General features: G+C 37.2%; 1 protein-coding gene across 1 annotated transcript; it reads right to left on the reverse strand.

Annotated features, from left to right (window-relative positions):
* Positions 1 to 504: 504 nt before the first annotated feature.
* FBXO9 (F-box protein 9) lies at positions 505 to 18,829 on the reverse strand. Its single transcript, XM_083856762.1, has 13 exons — positions 18,635 to 18,829; positions 14,770 to 14,847; positions 13,616 to 13,774; positions 13,138 to 13,195; positions 10,146 to 10,245; positions 8,073 to 8,203; positions 6,664 to 6,778; positions 6,015 to 6,133; positions 5,631 to 5,721; positions 4,554 to 4,649; positions 3,776 to 3,869; positions 2,938 to 3,092; positions 505 to 1,897 (listed from the first exon to the last, which is right to left on the reverse strand). The coding sequence occupies exons 1-13, from the start codon at positions 18,635 to 18,637 to the stop codon at positions 1,789 to 1,791; spliced, it is 1,308 nt and encodes a 435-aa protein (XP_083712888.1). The 5' UTR covers positions 18,638 to 18,829; the 3' UTR covers positions 505 to 1,788.
* Positions 18,830 to 18,868: the final 39 nt, after the last annotated feature.

Here is an 18,868-nt window from a genome sequence, read left to right on the forward strand (position 1 = left end):
GCAAAACTCTGACACTTCTCAGCAGGCAGAATCACCTTTACCTTTCACCCTCAACAAAAAGTGTAGGCAATAAACAATTTCCTGTTTAGAAACTTTGCAATATTTCAAAACATGAAGCTGATATTCTAAGCAGTTGCTTTTCCTTTGAGCAATGAGAACACAACAGGCTCCTTATTATACATTCTGTTGTATGAAGTGATAGTGAAACTGCAGTCTAAAGACACAGACCAAAGTCTTGTAGGCAGAGCCTTATTACAGTAGCTAGACACAACAACTTTCAGATATACACATCCTTATTGAGAACTCATGCACCTGAAAACTTCTCTACTTTTCTCAGATAACCTGTAAGTAGCGTCACAAGAAGTCATTAAGAAGTTACTTCTACCTGTCAATCCTGCCTGGCATGTAGTTTATGTGTGGTAGCTCATAACTAATCACCATTAACTGTATGAAAGTAAGGATTTCTTGAGAAAATAAGAAATTGCAAGGGATTGCATGTTCAAAATGATTTATTGATGTATTTTTTAATCATGTAGCTCCTTGCAAAGATACAGTTTATAAATTATAGAACAAGTATAGTTTTTTCCACAACTTTCACATTTTAGTCCTCAAGTCCAGGTCAGTATTTTGAAACAAGATGGTCAAAGGTAAATTATGCAAAATGGCTTAAAAAACCCCTACACTAAAAAGCTCCAGTTCTTCCAGGATCCAAGATACACACATAATAAGCAGCATTACAATGTCTGCACTACACCCCCAAGCGATATATGCAGGAGAAGCAGCGTACAGTACCTGCACCAGACCTCAAGGAACACTTCATGATTAGCAGTACACAGCACCTGAACATCTACAGCAGCCTCAAAATTTATCTTAGTAAAACAAATGCTCAAAGGGTTTACAGCACGTGTGGCAAGGTTAGATGGGTTGTAGCATGTTACAATCATGTCCAAGTGAGCCCTGCTGACCTGTTTATTCTCACCAGGCCAGTGCACAAGCAGTACACACCAGCACTTCACCCCTGCACTGTGACACTCGCCAAGCAGGGCCACACACCTGCAAACTCATCCTACAGTACAAGGGAACAACTCATTGCCTGTATCCCTCTCCCCTCCATGCACAATCCTGTGGAGAAGGCAGGCTCCACTGAACTTCTACCAAGATGAAATTACACTGATGACCAACTGACACCACTGCATTGGTGGGCATGTACCTCTGCAGTTAAATCTTGTATTTTGTGCTTGCTTGCTTGCCCTTAACTGTTTTTCCTTAACGTTGATATCAACAAAATGCCAGATCTTAAAGGCAAACAAATAAGTTTAATTTAAAGAAAACATTTATTTGAAGTTCTTTCAAGTCACACAGTTTAACAGATGACAACTTTCTCCCTTTTCACATTTCAAGTCTTCACCAGAGACCATACACACTGTCCCATGGACAGTGAGATTTTCCTATTGATTCCTTTTGAACGAATCGGAGTCTAGGCAGATGAAGAGTCACATTTTAAGCAGACTGATTTAAAAATTTTTTGATTTTAAAGATTTTTAAAAAACTGAACACAACAAAACAAAACTTTGTTATCAAATTCTTATCACAAATAAAAGGTGTTTAACACTCATAAGCTTGATCTCAAAACAAAATCCCAGCCATTCACAATCAAATAGAACATACTGCCTTCAAAAAATTTCCCAGAATTTTAAAATGCTCCAAATATATACACATTTATAACTTAAATGCTTATTAGCTACAACCTTTTACTCATGCAAAAGTTGTGAGAGGAGGTGGTGTTTCTCAGAGAGGCTTTTCTGAATATGCAGTAAAACTCTTCACTCGTGCAAAGAACAAAGGGGTGTACATTTTGTCAATGTCAAAAGTAGTTACAGCTGTCTCACCAGTCGATCTGCAAAGAGCATTTGTAAAAGTTAAATTAGACACAAGTTGCTGTTTGAATCCCTTATGCAGTCATGTTCCATAGCACAGTGCATGCATCCACTACAGTTGGAATAGTGTCTTTTGTAATGCCTTGTTCTGAAAGCATTTGAGTATTAGCTGAATCACACTATACAGAATCCACTTCTACATTTATACCTAAGAAACCACTTTCCCTTTCCACTCTTATTATGAGCTCCAAGACCTGAGCAGTAAAGAAACTTCACACTGAAAAGAATGTCTGCAATGTAAATTAGGTATGACAATGTTAGCTTTTACAAAAGCAATTTTCTGTTTATGGAAGTTACCTATACTCCCAACCCTCACTAGTTTACTTCCTGTATTTATATTCCCACAGGTCAATAACTGAGCTATGTTCCTATAAAAACACTGAATATTAAGAACTTTGGAAGACAAGGCCTAAATCCACCCTAACTGCCGACATCAAACATCTGGAAAGCCAACTTGCCAGTAATTTTAAGTGTCAGGTGCAAGAATAGTGGTAAGGGCTCCTGCATGGTAAGTGATCAGAACAGTTGGTCACATGCCCATAATCTGCACTGCTGAATTATACAGTTAATAACATTAGAGTTATCACATGACAAATACAGACATCTTTAGTCTGCACATCCACAGTGGAAAAGATATATATATTAATGAATACATGCTTTCCACACCCTCTCACTAGCACCACATTAAGTTATTCAACCCTGATTCAGTTCTGAAATCAAACACTTTGCACGAATCCTTTAAAAAGCTAAAATAATACAGTTATACTACTTCAGAAACTTCCTATTATCATTAAAATAGGTTGCTAAAACCTTGGGATTTCTTTACATAAAAGTTCATTATGGTATTTCAAATCACAACCAGTTAATGTTTTCGTAACACTCTGTTAAAGCTAGCTAAGTCTCAGACTCTTTACATTTTCTGTACTTAGTACTGGACAAATTAATATCATCTTTAATTCTACAGCTTAGTATCCTTTGCTCTTGTTCTCCATTTACTCACCTGCAAGTGATGTGACAAGAATGATGTATCCACACAAGTTTGTTGAACCTCTGGCGCCCACTGGAGCACAACTGAAGTCCTACATGGAAACTGTGATCTGTTTCTTGAGCAGGAACTCGGCGGAAATATCTGTATTTGTGGTAATCAACTGGTTTCTGTACAGAGAAATAAGAAGTCTCATGACCTACAAAGAACACATTGTGCAACTATTTATCCTAAGTAACTGTGGGACCAGATTGGTAAAACTCTCATACTTAAAAACAAGTACTACTGTTCCTTCAACATACACAAATGTCTATGTTAATGATGGAAGAAGTTTTCACAGAAAGCAAAAGAAGAATGCAGGACACCACGCAACTGTGCATACTCACCGTAACACTCTTCATAAGTTTCTACTGACTAGCACTTCGGTAATCAGATTGATCAAATCTCTCAGAGTTCAATTAACAAATACTGCTTATCTAGTTTTACTAAATGTTGTTGAACATAACTGCACACAGTCAAATCTGTTCTCAGAAAATGACCTATTCATCCTTTTTTCCTATTAACAATGTTGACACCTAATAGCACCCTAAACTGAAATTAAGTCTAAGGGCGAGAACAACTGTTTAAATTTGAACCAGATACTCATTTGCCTCAACAAATTATTACAGATTTGGGGACAAATATAAGAGACATTGCCATGCTTATTTATGTATATTTTATTTTTAAACTGTTTAAAAAATTAAATTGATTTTTTAATCTTTTGGTGTAAGGCAAATTTTTAGGTCCCTTAAAACACTCCATCTTAGTAAAATCTTGTTAATCTATTTCTCCTCAACTCTATTCTTCTACCTACCTCTTCCTTTTTCTTCATTATTACAGCAAATACTTTGGTTTGATTGTCTGTTTCCTGGGAAAGGCGATAATGGCCAAGCAAGATTGCATCTGTTCTGGAAGGTTAAAAAGGAGGATAATGTCAAGGATATAAAAATACTGTGTCTCAAAAGTGTGATGTTCTTATAATACAAATATCAGCAATGAAACAAAGACTGACTACATAGCATAATTATATAAACTGTTTCTTATTTCCATTCACTAAAGGCTCATTGATAATATTAAATGGTGAAAACATTTTGGAAAATTGCTTCTAATTTTCCCAAACAGGACATAAAGGTAAGTTAGTTGGTTCTACCTAGCCTACTGCTAAATATTTACAGATTTCTGGTGAACAGCTCAAACCTGTTGAAGTTGCAATGATTTTCTATGTTTTTATGTCCAAACATCAAAAACACTGTAATTTTCACTTTTCTTCAGTTAAGGAAGTGTGAGAAGGCAGCCAGTAACAAAATAGTATCTTTAAAAGGATTGTTCCATCTACTTGCCTTAAAAAATTCAAATCACATAACCTACAAAAGAAATCTAATTACAATATCGGGACCCTAAAATGAAAGATGTCTTTGCATGAAGATCAAGATTTTTTCTAGTTCTTAGGAGAGAATTATAAACATCTATAACACAATATAAATAACATTGTTTTGCTAAGCCAGGATATAGAATCTGAGACAAAAGTAAATAGAAATTGCTAGGTAAAAGCAAAATGAAAACTGTAGAGCCAAATACTTTATTTCAATAACCTTGTGTTTTTAGTCCGTAAGCGAGGAACTATAGATTGAGGATCTTCAGGAGTTGTTAGCATCATAACTTGACCATCTGGAAAGAATCTCAAATACCTGCAAAAACATAATTACACAATGCAAACCTAAAAAATATATCCTTTTCCTGTTTTTTTTCCCTGTTTGTTTGCTTTTAAAATAACAGGATGTTACCCAGAAGGACTTAAAACTTAATTGGTAATAGCATTTGAAAACACATTTCTTCACACATAACAGAAAAAAAGAGATCAGAAACCAAAAGAGAGTTATGAATACTGAAAGAGGAAGTTATGAAGAGTTATGAAGTTTTGTCCCCTCTATCAAAGCAAGATAGGCTACCCTGGAATCAAAACTGACCTGAAGTTTCTCCATTCCTATCCACTGAAACCAGTGCAACAAAATCTCAGTTACTGTATCATTACAGAATTATCAATGTTATATGGACTTTTTCAGGTTCTGGAATCTGATTGATTTTTACAGTTCTCAAGTACCGTGCTAATGTTTGAGACTACAGCAATAGCCATCAGGTGCAATAGTTTCTATGAACAGCTTCCAGCCTCAGAAGGGACAGCAGAATGAAACAAATGCTGAGAGCAGCAAGAAGAACAACAGCAAAACAACATGCTGAGAAAACAAATGGCAAAGCATTTACAGCAAGATGACAAAGCCCAGCCTCTTGATTTTTACAACTGATTACACACATGCTAAATGACTAATCTTGTATAATCTTTGCTGAATTGTGTCATGTGTTACATCAGATATGTAAAGCAAAAGTTGTTTAGGGAAAGAAATCTGTAGATAAGTATTAACTGTTGTAAGCATTCAAGCTTTCACCACGTGACAAGGTTTAGGTGAGGATGAAATATGCTTCTAAGCTCATTTCTAATTATCATAATAAATCCCATTTCTAAAACCTATTCTCAAAAAATACACATTGCTTTACACACTGTAGCAGTCCCATTCAGTTTTACAGAATGATTATCATCTGTGATAGCCAGGGGTGTATTTAAAGAACTTAAGAGAGAAACATTTCACTCACTCATTGTACTACAGCTCTACCTGTAATATTCCACTTGGTGCCATGCTCTGTAGAAACCATCAAGAGACTGTTCTCCTTGACGTATATATTTTGTCTTGCTGACATATACACCTACAGAAAAAGAAGGTATATGAACAAAAACTAAGTACATAAAATAATTTATGATGAAAAAGCCAATAATTTAAAACCTTTGAGTTTTGTTACTTCAATGGTTTTGTTACTTAAATACATAGAAGTTTTTATTTTCATTCCTTGCACCTTTCCTTTCTCTTTGCAAATATTCTACAAATTGAAAAGCACAAACAAATTCAGATTAGGTCTAACAACAGCCATGTCATAAACATCAAACCCACCTGACTGTTTCTGTCACACACAGTTAGAACTACTTCAAAAGTACAGCTTACCATCAAATCGAACGCGAGGCCTCTCCAAAAACATGTCCCTCCAAGAGGCATATGGAACAAGTTTATTGCAGCTCCTGCCCCATATTTTCAAACAAACTTGATGCCAAATTTCAGGATCTCTAGTGAAAATGAGAAAAAAGCAAACACCATAACTTCCCTACAAACCCTGTTAAGCTTTTATTTATCAAAATAACACTCTTGTACTTAGTTTGGATGCAACTAAAAGAAACTTTCTTGAACAAAAGTAGCTCATATTTTAAAACCCTGGACTAATTTACTTAATCCTGGAGTGTTTGAAAGCCTTTTCCTCTTCCCAGTGAAACAGAAGAACAGAGCATCATCTTCATCCAAGTACAGAACCACAACACTGCAGCACCCTGGCACTTCTCTGTGTGGCTATATGAAGATGACAACATAACAGACCATATTCTGGAGACCTGAAACACTAATTTGCAAACAAGGTAGAGCAAGTAATACTTTCTGATAGATTTTTATTACAGTAAAGTCATCTATCTCACATATCATTTTGTAGTGTATTCAAAAACTGATTAGCACTGAGGAGCTTAACATGAAAATGTCCATGGGAAGGAAAAGCAGGACATACTTAGCGCAAAGAGAAGTTTCACCCTAGATAAATTATCTTCAATACCTGGCACAAATGTAAAATCCTCGACAAACAAGAGATAATTGCTCCAATGATCTTAGATCCAAGTCACTTGAAACCACCCATCGGAAAATGTACATCAGTACTTCCATAGGCAACGCTAAAAAGTGAAAAGAAATCCTAGTTAGACACAACCTGTAAATCAACAGGTTATTTATAATTCTAGGTCTGGCTTTTGACTTTCCATTAAAAAAATCCTACATTTCACATTGTAGCCCAATGCCAGAGAACAAAAAAAAAAACAAAAAAAAAAAACAAAAAAAAAAACAAAAAAAAAAAAAAAAACAAAAAAAAAAAAACCAAAAACAAACAAACAAAAAAATTTAACTTAAAAGGTCACTATAGATTAGATGTGATGTCCATAAAGGATCCTTTTGCTCCTTTTCAGCCTACTAACTTCTGAAGCAGATGTGATTTTTTTAAAAATTTTCATTCTGCTATAGAAGTCAGTAAAAAACATACTATAACACAGGACTGGCTGGAAAGTAGAATATAAATCTAGAAAGAGACCAATATTGCTGCTCAAAGGACATATCTCCTGAGATCATTTTAGAGTAATGTCTGCAACATCTTGTGTTTACTGGCAAAAAAAGGAAATACATTTTCCCAAGTGTACAATGCATCAGTTATTAAAATAAAATAATGTTTAAAACCTTGTTTTCTTTATGTTTTGATTTGCTTCACTTACTTTATTTTCTTTCCTTGACCAGAACAAAAGCGATCAGGCCAAGATTTCAAAGTGCAACTGATAATTTAGGATGCAGAACAAAGGCATCTGTTTTTAAGAGAGATCATAGTTCATATACATCCTCTACAATTTAGATCTCATAAGGAAGTCTCAAGATAACTGTTGTAGAACTGAAGCACTGAAAGTCATTAACCTTCAAAAGACTTTCTAGTTTTATTATATAGTCTTTCTGACCCTGGAAACACACTTGTTGCAAAAATCTCATACAGAATCAGATAAAATCAAGAAATGTAAAGATGCATAGTCTACAAAACAATTGTCTCTTAGTCACACGTAAAAATTGTAATAATAATTGTATTTGAACCAATAATTGAACCAAACCAAAGGAACTGGAATACACTTACTTCAGCAAGTCCATTCCTAGAAGTTGCTACTTTTAAGGATGCCTCTGATCCTGAAAATTCTACTCAGAAATACTAGATGGAAAAAGCTTGTGTGATAAAGACAAGATCTTGTATGAGAACATTTGTTTACCGAGTTGATATTTTTTTCTCCTTTGTATCTAACTACAGAAGTAAATAAAGTGATAATGTATGCAGCACTCCTTCAAAGGTGGCTTTTCAATGAAGGAGACAAATGTTTTAATAAAGTGAAATGTCTATACAAATTCTGCCTCTCAACTCTTACAGCATATCTTAACTCTTACCTGAGATGTGGGTCTGGCTGACATAAACTTCAGGCTGACAAAGTTTGACTGAAGATTCCTGAAGAGCTAACTGCTGCTGGAAATCTGTCAGGAGATCTGCCATTTTGTCATCTTCTTTGCTATCCTCAACACTAGAAAAGGGGCAATGCCAACACTGTAATATTGGACAAAACATACCAACAGATGTCCTCATCTTGGCATCAATCCACTGCCTTACTCTCATTCAATAGAGTTGCTTCCTGTATGTTTTTAAAGCAATCTCATTTCATCATACAATAAAACAACTACTGAAATATGATCAAGGTCATTAAGATATTGCTGGATTACATCTGAGAGTAACAACTGAGGTTTTTTCATTGAATTCTCATTCCAGTTTTTTTGTATTTGAGTTTTTTTTATTGAAGTCACTGAAGAATTTCTTGACCTCATGAAAAGACAAATCTTATCTTTTACTTTGTCTAAGATATGGCATACGCGGGAAATAAAGTGATGCTAATGAAAAGTTGTGTTTTGTAATCCTTCTCATGATGTCAGATATTGGAAACAATTAAGGATTATTTTTCATGCTTGTGTTATTCACTAAAGAGTGACCCTTGGTGGGTTTATTTAACAGTAATGAAGGAAAACTACTTTTGTACCTATTCTGTAAATAGGCAGAAATAATAAATTTCAGGAGCCAGAACAAGATAGCAGAAGAGAAACAATAAGCTTGCTACTCATCAGTAGATTTGAAGGATTACTAAATGATAAAAGAACATTACCATATTAAAAATAGAAATCTAAATTTAAGTTGTATGTCATAATATGATCTTTCAATAGTTGCCTGCTTGCTTGGTCCAAATAACCAGAAACAACATAAAACTCCTTGAGCACATCACAAAACACTTTCCCCTGACTTGGTATACAAGCTAATTAAGAAATCTTCCTTTTAATGCTATTTTAACACTATTTAACACTTTTTAATACTATTCGATTCTACTCTAAACAAGCTAATAGAATGAGCCGAGAATATAATCAAGCAACTAGTAGACCTATCAATGGGTTTTGAAGTATCATAGAGAAGACAATTATGTTTGGGCTTTACAGAAGGACCACTCCTGCCCAGCTTCAGTCAGAGTCTCAATGGAGTAGAGAAAATGATGCTAAAGTAAGAAAATAATCCTATGAAAACCAAGGTTTTTACATGACTATAGCACATGATCTAGTACTTTTCCTAGTGCACAAATGCACAGCAAAGACTTCATGCCAGCAACACATTCAGAAATGAAACTAATGGATGTAAATAAAGCACTTAGCTCATCTTGAACTCTTTTATATTAAGTCAACAGCTGCATTGGAGCTGTGCTGTCCTGGGGCAACAAGACTGAGCTACTCACACCACAGGGACAGAGCTGTGCTTTCCTTTTTCATTCCCCATGTTAAAACTCTTGATTTTTTGATGCAGCTATCAGCAGCACCAATGGCTGCTATGAGTAAGCAAGAATTTGGGAAGCTGTTCCATAAGCTTGTCTACATTGGGCTGCAGGGCCTGGAACAGCAGTCTTGGGCTCAGGTTACGCCAGCTGGACATCACTACACGCCCGCTGTACTGAGGCTGAGGGTATTCCGATGAGCGCAATGATGAAGGACTGGACTACTCAGATTGCAATCTCTGACCTTCTAAATTTATTGCTTTACTGCAAGTGCTATCATCTGGCCATGTGAGCACAAGAACAGATTATTCCTTTGCTTAATTAAGATGCTTATTTTATTAGTATGAAGCTTTAACTAATTAATTTTGCCATCTACAACTTTGTATATGATCCTAAATCTGAAAATCAAAATCATGAATGATGCTTTTTAAATTAAGTAACAGCATAACTATTTGTAATTCTTCCCCCTGAAATTAGCTAGCTCCAAACAAGCCTGTTACTGTCTTCGAAAAATATAGTCTAGTCAGCTGAGTGTAGGTATATTTTCCAGATACTAAAAGACTTAAAACTGCATATTACAGCAGCAGACTGATATCCTTCCGAAACAAAATGTCATATTTCAGTAGTCCTATGCACTTAATTAGTAAAACTTCATACTTACCACCGCTTTCCAACTCCATCACCATCTGGGGACCGTGTATAGGTGATCTTAAACTCTATATCAGGTACAAGCTGCATGGCTAGACGATAAAACTTGATGGCTGAAAATAAAGGTTTGAGGTTCAAACATATCTGATGCCCATACTAGTTTATCAAAGCAAAGACTGTTATCAGAGACATGGTTTCAGCTAAAATCACTAAAAAGGTGGAAAATGTCTTTGCCTAAGAAAGCTTAGTCTAAACTGTTAGGTTTAAATTCAACACAGAAGAGAGGAACATTAAGTACTTGTTTTCAAAACTAAAAACCTCGTGTACTTTTTCAGAATAAAGTTATCTCAGATGTGTTTCAGCTTTTTCAAATTTACCTTAATTACAACAAATTCAACTATGGAGTAGAAAATTTTACATTAAAACATTACTAACTCCTGATGTTGGTTGTTGCTCAGCACTCGCAAAGATTTTTCAACAAGCTGTTAAGATTTTAGACAGTAGATCCATAACTAGCCATAAGTTAAATGAAAGAGAAAAATTATACAGGTAGCTTAAGTCCCTGGTACAGCACAAACAGGCATTCAGACATATACAACACTACAAAGGTGAGAATGATGAATAAAATATTGTTGCCGTTTTAAAATTTCAACAGTAGATGCAAAATATATCAACTTCTCTATGGAAACCCCTGGAAATTAAAGAAGGCACAGAACCAAGCCACTCAACACACCGAGGGTGAGGAAAGCAGCCTAGTCACAAAACTATGGGATGTGAAGGAAAACCTGACAGCTTGGGTTTTGCACACTTTGCACACACACACAGAAAATACTTCTGCCTTTACCACTACAGAGATCCTACAAACACTGAGTAGAGAAAGAGGTTCAAGAACATCACTGCGGCAACAAACTGTTATTTAAGCTGTAGAATGTCTTTCTTCTGAATCAGCTCTGTGAATCTTTCTTAATTATAATGAATTCAATGTATGCATACTCCATCTATTTTAACACCAGTAGTAAAACCACGAATGCATGTTTATGTTTCTTTGTATTCCCACATCATGAAACCAAGATCAGAAGGCAATTCTTCAGCTTGGACTCTTAAAACCAAAACTCAAATAAAACATCAGTGAGTGTGGAGCTCTGAATTTGTCTGTTGAGTGAGAAACTTAAGTTTGGGCTAGTAAATATTCCTGTTTCCTTGAGTACATGTCAGGGCCAGTGACTGACAAATAGTATCCTTTGGCTGCTGAGGATGAGAAATACCAGCAGCCAGCTAAATACAGATCAGTCTCAACTTTAGCATTTAATCTTAAGACAAGGCCTCTACTGTACTTAAGCAAGAACAAGCTGCAGCAAGTAACTATTTTACAAACATCAGGTAGCAGATTTCAGAAGCAGGTATAGATTCTGGTGACCTGGGCCACATCAGCAAATAAAAGCCTGGTCTGAAAACAGATGTCTCAACATGTGCTCAGTAATATATCTGTGTCTGGCATAAGACCATGCCTCTAAAATCTCATATAGATCTATGTGTAGAAATAGTCCAGTTTAGTTTCTCTAAGTCTCAATAAAATTCAATTGAGAAAGATGAATTCATATTCATGCAATCCAGATCTCTGAAATACTTTTGTGAATTGAACTGTTAGATATTACTGTTTCTTTGCTGCTATGTTTAACATACAAGGAGTGCACTGAAGCAGATGAAGCCACAGCTTTCATGTTATATACACAATGTTTAAACAGACTGCTTTCCTCACCCTTTTAAAAAAAAAATTATTCAGAAAGAACCTTCACAACCTACTACATGATTTCCTAAATATGTACCAGATTTTTAGTTCTGACAATTTTTTTTTACTCTGCATTTAATCCTTTACCAAACACCCACCATATCTTAGCCTAAAGTAATTTTGCCCTGTAAAAACACTTAACAAATTAGAAACTGACACAACTGATCTTATTAACTACAGGGTACTCATATTTCTCTCACTTAATATGAGATATGAAACAACAACCAGAAATCCCTTGAAAATGAAGGAAAATTCCCATAGTGAACTGGAAATTTTGTATTCAGCACGTGGCTGAATTTAGGAGCTTCCAGAGTTCTCTCAGATTTATGAATATTAATTTATTTTGCACTTGTACTTTAAACCGGGTGGCCAAACCCTCTGGTGGTTGAGCAGGATGGCACACACACATTCTGCTTTATTTTCTTTCTTGCATGAAAAAACCAGAAAATTGGTATCTCCACTCCTGACCTACAGGACTTGGAAGTTAGGACAGACTTCTTACCCTCTAGATTCTGAAAACTAAATATGAGAAAGAAAACTTTGAATTTCCATTTTTACTAGTGCTGATAGCAAGAGTGCAGGTAAGCAACCTAACCACTTTAAATATTTATGACAAACCTCACAGACTATCAGATTTGAATGTTTACTGCAGGAGTTCTTGAAAAAACTATTTTAGCATGCTGTGTTCATCACAAAACCAACAAAAACCACCAAACCCAAACAGACCTCTCAAACCCCCCCCAAAAAAAAAGGGGCACAAGAATTCCCTGCGACCAAATAACAAAGGATTCAAGCATTCCACAGATTAAGTAGTTTTGTTCACACTAGAATGATGAGAACTGTGAGCACAGGAAATAATAGCTTGTTACCCTGATTAATTATTATGCTATTTCATGTTACAGAAGTCACATAAAGAAGCGTTTTATAGGAAGAAGCAATCCAGTGCTCCATTCAACTGCAGTATGTCAAGATACTGTTATTTTGCCTGAAAGCTAGAAATTCCTTCCTTGGTGTCATTTTTGCTTTACCTCAGCCTTAGAACTGTGATGTGATGGTTCCTTCTATAGCATGTTTGTTTGCTTATCTGAATGATGGAGCTCTCAAACCACTGTTAGCCTGCAGTTTAAGTTCACTGGCACCATGCAGATTTGCCCATAAATCACATTGTGTTAGATTTCTCTACAATAAGGGTGCTCATTGTGGACTTCCACATTACCTTCATAAAGGGCCCCATTTCTTTCTTCTTCCACTGCCTTCAGGAAAAGTTCTTTAGCCTGCACAATAAATTACACAGAGCACTTCTTTAATTCCTTATAAATACAAGGGCAATGTCACTTGACTTAGAATTGTTTTTGATCTTACCTACTGTACCTATGACAGAGATAACAAAATAATTCCATAGAGAAGACATGCTACAAGACATAACTGAAATTCCCAGTCAACAAACTATCTATATTCCTGCTGCTCGCCCCTTACCTACAGTCCTTCAGAAAGCAGATTGTGAAGGTGACACCAAGGCAAACATAAACACCAGAAAAATCAGTGTAGGATTGTGTACACATTAGTATGGAAATAACGAGATAGTAACTTCTGTTGTTTCTCCAGATTTAATTTATCATTAGCTGTTAGAAAAGTTATAGTGAAACAGTAATACAGAAACAATAAAACCTCAAAATATGGATCTTTTTCTGTACCTTTTCCTCTTTTGCTATCTCCTGTTTTCCTCTGGCATCAACAGATTTTAGTCCAGGTTCTCTTGATGATGCTCTGCATGGTACAGGTTCCAGCCCACTAGAACTCACACCTGGGGCAAGCTCAAACATCCACTGAGCTCTGAACATCTGGAGCTCTGCCTAAAAACATGATTAATTCTACTTAATATCACATCTTCAGACAGTATAAGTTCTGAGGGGAAATTATAAAGTACAAACACAAAAAAGAATTTCAACTATGCTTTACATTTCCAAGACTTAGATGGCTTCAGTGAATTTAGCCACAGAGAGAGAGTTAGCAATTGTTTTATGGCAAATTGAAACTAAAAAGTGCATAAGTACTTGTTCAGTTTCATTCAATAGCAAAAGTGCTTTTTCCTGGACTGTTCACTTCAGAAGAAAAATTGATGTTTCAAGAAGTGGTTGTTAGTACTATGGTTATGACCTAAGATCCCATAGAAAAGTGATCTTTCCAGACATCATATTTGTTCCTGTTTATGCAGAATTATCATATGCAAGAAGTCAATTAACTCTTAAAATTAAAATTTAGAGAAGCCAGGGTTTTGTACACAAGCATTCTAAGTTACCTAATATTCAATATGGTCATTTATATAATATACAAATATAGACCTTACTCCTTTCTCTTTTAAAAAGTATGGACTATGCTCTGTGCAATAATACAAGTTACACTTCTTGCCATGCCTTTTTTTTCAGCATCTTTGAAGTCACACTTTACATGTCTCTTGCAATTACCACAACGTCTGGGGAGCAACTACACAGAAATCTAGTCTTGAAAGAGAACACACTTTTCTATTACACTGCTTTTATCAGCTTTCTGGTCCAGTAGGGAGTGACAACTTAAACTGGAATTTGATCACAGAAACTACTGTCCAATTTCTATAGCTCTTCAAAGAAATTTCAGACCTGTCACAAGCTTTCTTTTCATCTACACAGATAGCTGAAGACTGAATCTGATATTTGGAACACAACGCAAAATTTATCTCACTTTTGGAGGGGCAGACAGATTAAGCATTTGTCAGATCAACAAATGTGTGGCAATCAAATAAGGATAAGTGATGCAGTTTAAATCACAGCAGTACTATGCTTGTAAAAATCCACTAGCATGAGAGACATACCTGAAGATTTGCTTCACCAGATCTTTCATTGTCATCGGTTCTTACCAAATCGGCGTGACAATCTTCTTCAGCTTCTGCCTAGTAGAGAGCAGACAAATTTGATTATAAGGTCTGCATAAGTCCCTACAGCACATTCACAAAGAATGACTGTCATGGATGCACATTAAAAAAAAATAAATTAGGCATACTTCCCTTTCCATGATAAAAATTAATTTTAGAATTACTGAGATCAGTTGTACTTCCATATTAACTCAATGAAGATGGGTTTTGCATTTTAGACATGGTAATCCAACACAGATTACCTGTGTATCACTTGAAGGTTTCCATGCTTCAGTACACTGGCATACCTGACTAAATACACTCAGTGTCTATGTCAAAGCACAGAGCAAAAGCTCCAATATTAAACAATTATGTACTTTGTTCGACAAATTAAAATTTAATCACTATCTTCTCATTGTAAAGATAAGCAGTAGTTTTCATTTGTTTAATATTTGCAAGAGCACAAAGCGCTTTGAATAACAATAGATATTTTATATATACATGTGCAACTAAACAAGAAATGTGTTGGAAAATAAAATAAAAACCTAGCATGAGAGCTGGACAGTTGGTTTTATTTACAGTACAGCTGTGTGACAGGTTAAACAAATAAAACCTGAAATAAGACCTTTGACTAAATCTAACGTGGCTCTATGCAGGAAGTTAAGCCGGCTAGTTTAAGGGAAAAACTTAAAAATATGCAAATTAATTATCATAGTGAAATATACTGAGATTTATGGAGTCTACACTAAAACAAAGGAAAACTAATTCTGAGCACCAGTGGCAAGCCTGGTGCAATGACAACAGCAAGAAGGCAGTGAGGGGGGAAAAAACCACCCCAAAATCTCGACTAAGATGTTTGTTTAAGGCTCATCCTGCAGCTGAAGCAAGCCAGTTTTTTTACCATTCTGCACTGAAATTCACATCTATAGTTCTGCAAGTAGATAGTGCGAAGTGAGATTACAAGAAGGCAAACCCAACATTATCACAACTACTTAAAAAAGTTTTATTTCCCACTCCTTCCTATTGTACCCAGAGACTTCAAGTGACATTCTGTCAGTGAGATTCTACCAAGCTCTCAAAAAGAAATCTCTACCTCCTGCACAATCAAAGTGCAGAAACCAAAGCATTCTTGTATTCAGAAAATGTATACCATTTTTAGAGCACCTGGAAGTTCTGATCAAACTACAGAATACTAGCAAATGTGATGGGAAGGCAATCTTTAATCTCTTTGTCTTGGTGACAAGCACCTCCCTGGAGTTAACACATGTCTTCAGATTCACCAATGACCACAAACTTACTGGCTTGTCATCTGTAAAAGTGTTTTCACTGATGTCTCAGATAATTTATCATTTACAATTCATAGACATGGTTGGTTGGCTGAAGATAAACAGATACTGCATCTACTTCTACATTCTCATTTTTCATTTCTGTACATTTTAAATTTCCCAGTAGAGGAAACAGGTGAGCCAGAACACTATCAAACATTAACGGCATTAAATCGCAGCAAGGAGTAAATAACTTGGAAATTTAATGGACTTTGATTCCAGAATTTAATTGCAGGCAGTTATTGCCCTATGAGTTGTGACAGTCCTACTACATTATTAGCATCCAGGAATATTCTGTTGGCCAAGCAGAGCCAGCCTAGGAATGAGGTAGCTCTGAAATGGGTGTCTTTAAGTGCATTATTATGGCGCTGGGCTGACAGAAATAAGGCCTAATTCTGTCTGTGCAAGAGTGCAGCTTCTGGTTTACAGCTGAATTATGTCCAGTCAGTTCTCCAGTCTGGGCAGAATAACCTGGTTTTATCTGCAAAATGCAGAAACTAGCAATTTCTAAACTAAATCAACACACTATCTTCTTATGCATAAAGGCACGCCCATTAAAACCTTTAACTCCTGAAGTCTGTAAACAAACTGATTTAAGTGTTGAAACTATTTAGAAGGCTAGGAAGCTGGATGAAGTTTACCTCATTCAAAAACTTTATATTTCACTCATCTGTTCAGCTCTTGATTTTCAACCCCTCCTCTCCATTCAGCTGCCCTACTTCTTCATTTTTGAGTCACAGTCACACATGGTAGTGGACCAACTGCATCCAAAATGTCATTTGATGGTCTTTGAAAGTTCAATATGCTCTCAACTCAAACCAAAAATACTATGACGACCTGGCCCACAGTCTAAAAGCTACCAAAAACCATCATGAAATTGATTACAACCAAGGTTTTGTCATTACCTTCCCTATACTGCGTGCATGTTCTGCTATCTCTCATATCAAACATCTGTCTTCTGGCAGTAGTAGCAGCCTAAGTGGCCACCCCTCTAAATTTACCAGTAAAGCATTTAATTCACATTGCCACTGCATAGGAATGAACTAGAAAACTGATCTCTATTAACAACCTTTCCACTATTTATTTGACCTGCTGAAACCCTACGGTTTTGCTAAGACAAGTGAGGAAACAGAGGTACTGTGAAGCAAGGACATTCACCAGCAGACAGCTCATGAGACTACAGCAAAAGCACTTTGCAATGTGTACAAATTGGCTCCTTGCCCCTACTCTGACAATACCTGCGCTGTACTTACAGTTTCTAAAATTCACAAAACACTGTGCTCTAACTGCTACCTGGGGGATAAATCTAGATTGCTCATCGTTGTGCTGCTGGCCTTTCTCCTGATACAAGTCAGCTGTCACAGTGACTTCATCCTGATTGAAAAGAAGACATCGTACTGTGTACTGGCTGATTGGCTTGATTAATTTTCCATGAGGAAAGTAGTCAAGCCACCAAAACGTAACATGTCAAAATTAAATATCTGATTTAGGCTGCAACTTGTAAAAAAATATGTCAGCTGAGTAGATTCAATTCTGATTTGCTTGCAAAGCTTTAGAAACCATTTGCCAAATGCAGAACTAGTTTATTTGCACAGTTCAGTTTTGTTTTGCAATCAATAATTGCATGCTGATTTCCTCAGAGTAGGTAAACAGCTCACTAAACTGTCTGTAACATCAGGTCCTTAATAGTTCTCATCCCTGTTTCAGCAAAATAAAACTAAGATCAGAAGCAGTTCGCAGCTGAGTGTCACCAGTTGAACAGAGTGTAACCAGCTGTGTTATGTGTGAACCACACAGAACTCGGGGAGGAGCAAGCACGGCAAAGCCAAACAGTGACTGCCAGCTAACATTACTCTTGGTTTTATAAAAAAAAAAGAGAAAGCTACCCTATTTTTCTGTAAATGTGGTAGATACAACACGGTGTTCAAAAATAAGGGTTTTCAAAACCATGGTGAGACATTTTAACACCTCTTGTGTGATTTAAATGGTTTAACTTTGAATGATCGAGTTCTCATCATGGATACTTGAATCCATATTGCGGCGCAGTCAATAAAGCAATACTGAACCAAGAGTATTTCTGGTATGTTAAATGACAAACTCAACTCGAGTCCATGGCCCACGGAGTCCTTTAAATTACTAAGTGACTTTATGCCAACACATTTTTTGAGGGAAGAAAGGGAAAGGAAGGGCACGCTCCCCTGTAATGACACAGGGATTTTGTTCATCCGCTGGTAGGGAGGGCTAGATCGCTCCAAAACCAAGCAGCCCCACTCATTAAATCCTCTGCGGGAGGCGGCCGTGTCTCGCCGGCGGGGCGGGATCACGGAACGCTTCCCACAGGCATTCCCCTGTGCCCAGGGGCGGGCAGGGCTGGGCAGGGCAGGGCAGGGCTGCCTGCCAGCACTTCGGCCAGGGGCCGCTCCCCCGCACGCACCCCCTGTGCCGGTCCCGCCGGCCGTCCCTGCACGGCGGCCGAGCCCCCGCCGCCCGGGCCCGCTCACCATGCTGCCGACGCTCGGGCGGCGCTGTCCCGTTCCGGGGGCTCTGCCCCCCCGCTCGCTCCGTGTGTCCTCCCTGCCCGCGGGGGGCACTTAGCAGAGTTCTCGGTCGGAGAAGCGCACCACGCAGCGGGAGTCCCTGCGGGCCCTGCGGACGGCAGCCATCTTCCCGGCGAGCAGGGCCGGCGGCGGGAGCGGCGGGACACGGCCCGGGCGAGCCCGCCAGGTCAGAGCGCC

Source organism: Zosterops lateralis, assembly GCF_965231275.1.
Source record: "Zosterops lateralis genome assembly, chromosome: 3".
NCBI classification, from domain to species: domain Eukaryota; kingdom Metazoa; phylum Chordata; class Aves; order Passeriformes; family Zosteropidae; genus Zosterops; species Zosterops lateralis.

What these genes read in the sequence shown, in the direction of transcription:
- FBXO9 (XM_083856762.1), bottom strand. An exon ending in CTGGTGAAGCAAATCTTCAG is followed by an intron (nt 13,775 to 14,769) that starts GTATGTCTCTCA and finishes TCATGTTTTTAG; the next exon opens with GCAGAGCTCCAGATGTTCAG. An exon ending in AAATGGGGCCCTTTATGAAG is followed by an intron (nt 10,246 to 13,137) that starts GTAATGTGGAAG and finishes CTTTATTTTCAG; the next exon opens with CCATCAAGTTTTATCGTCTA.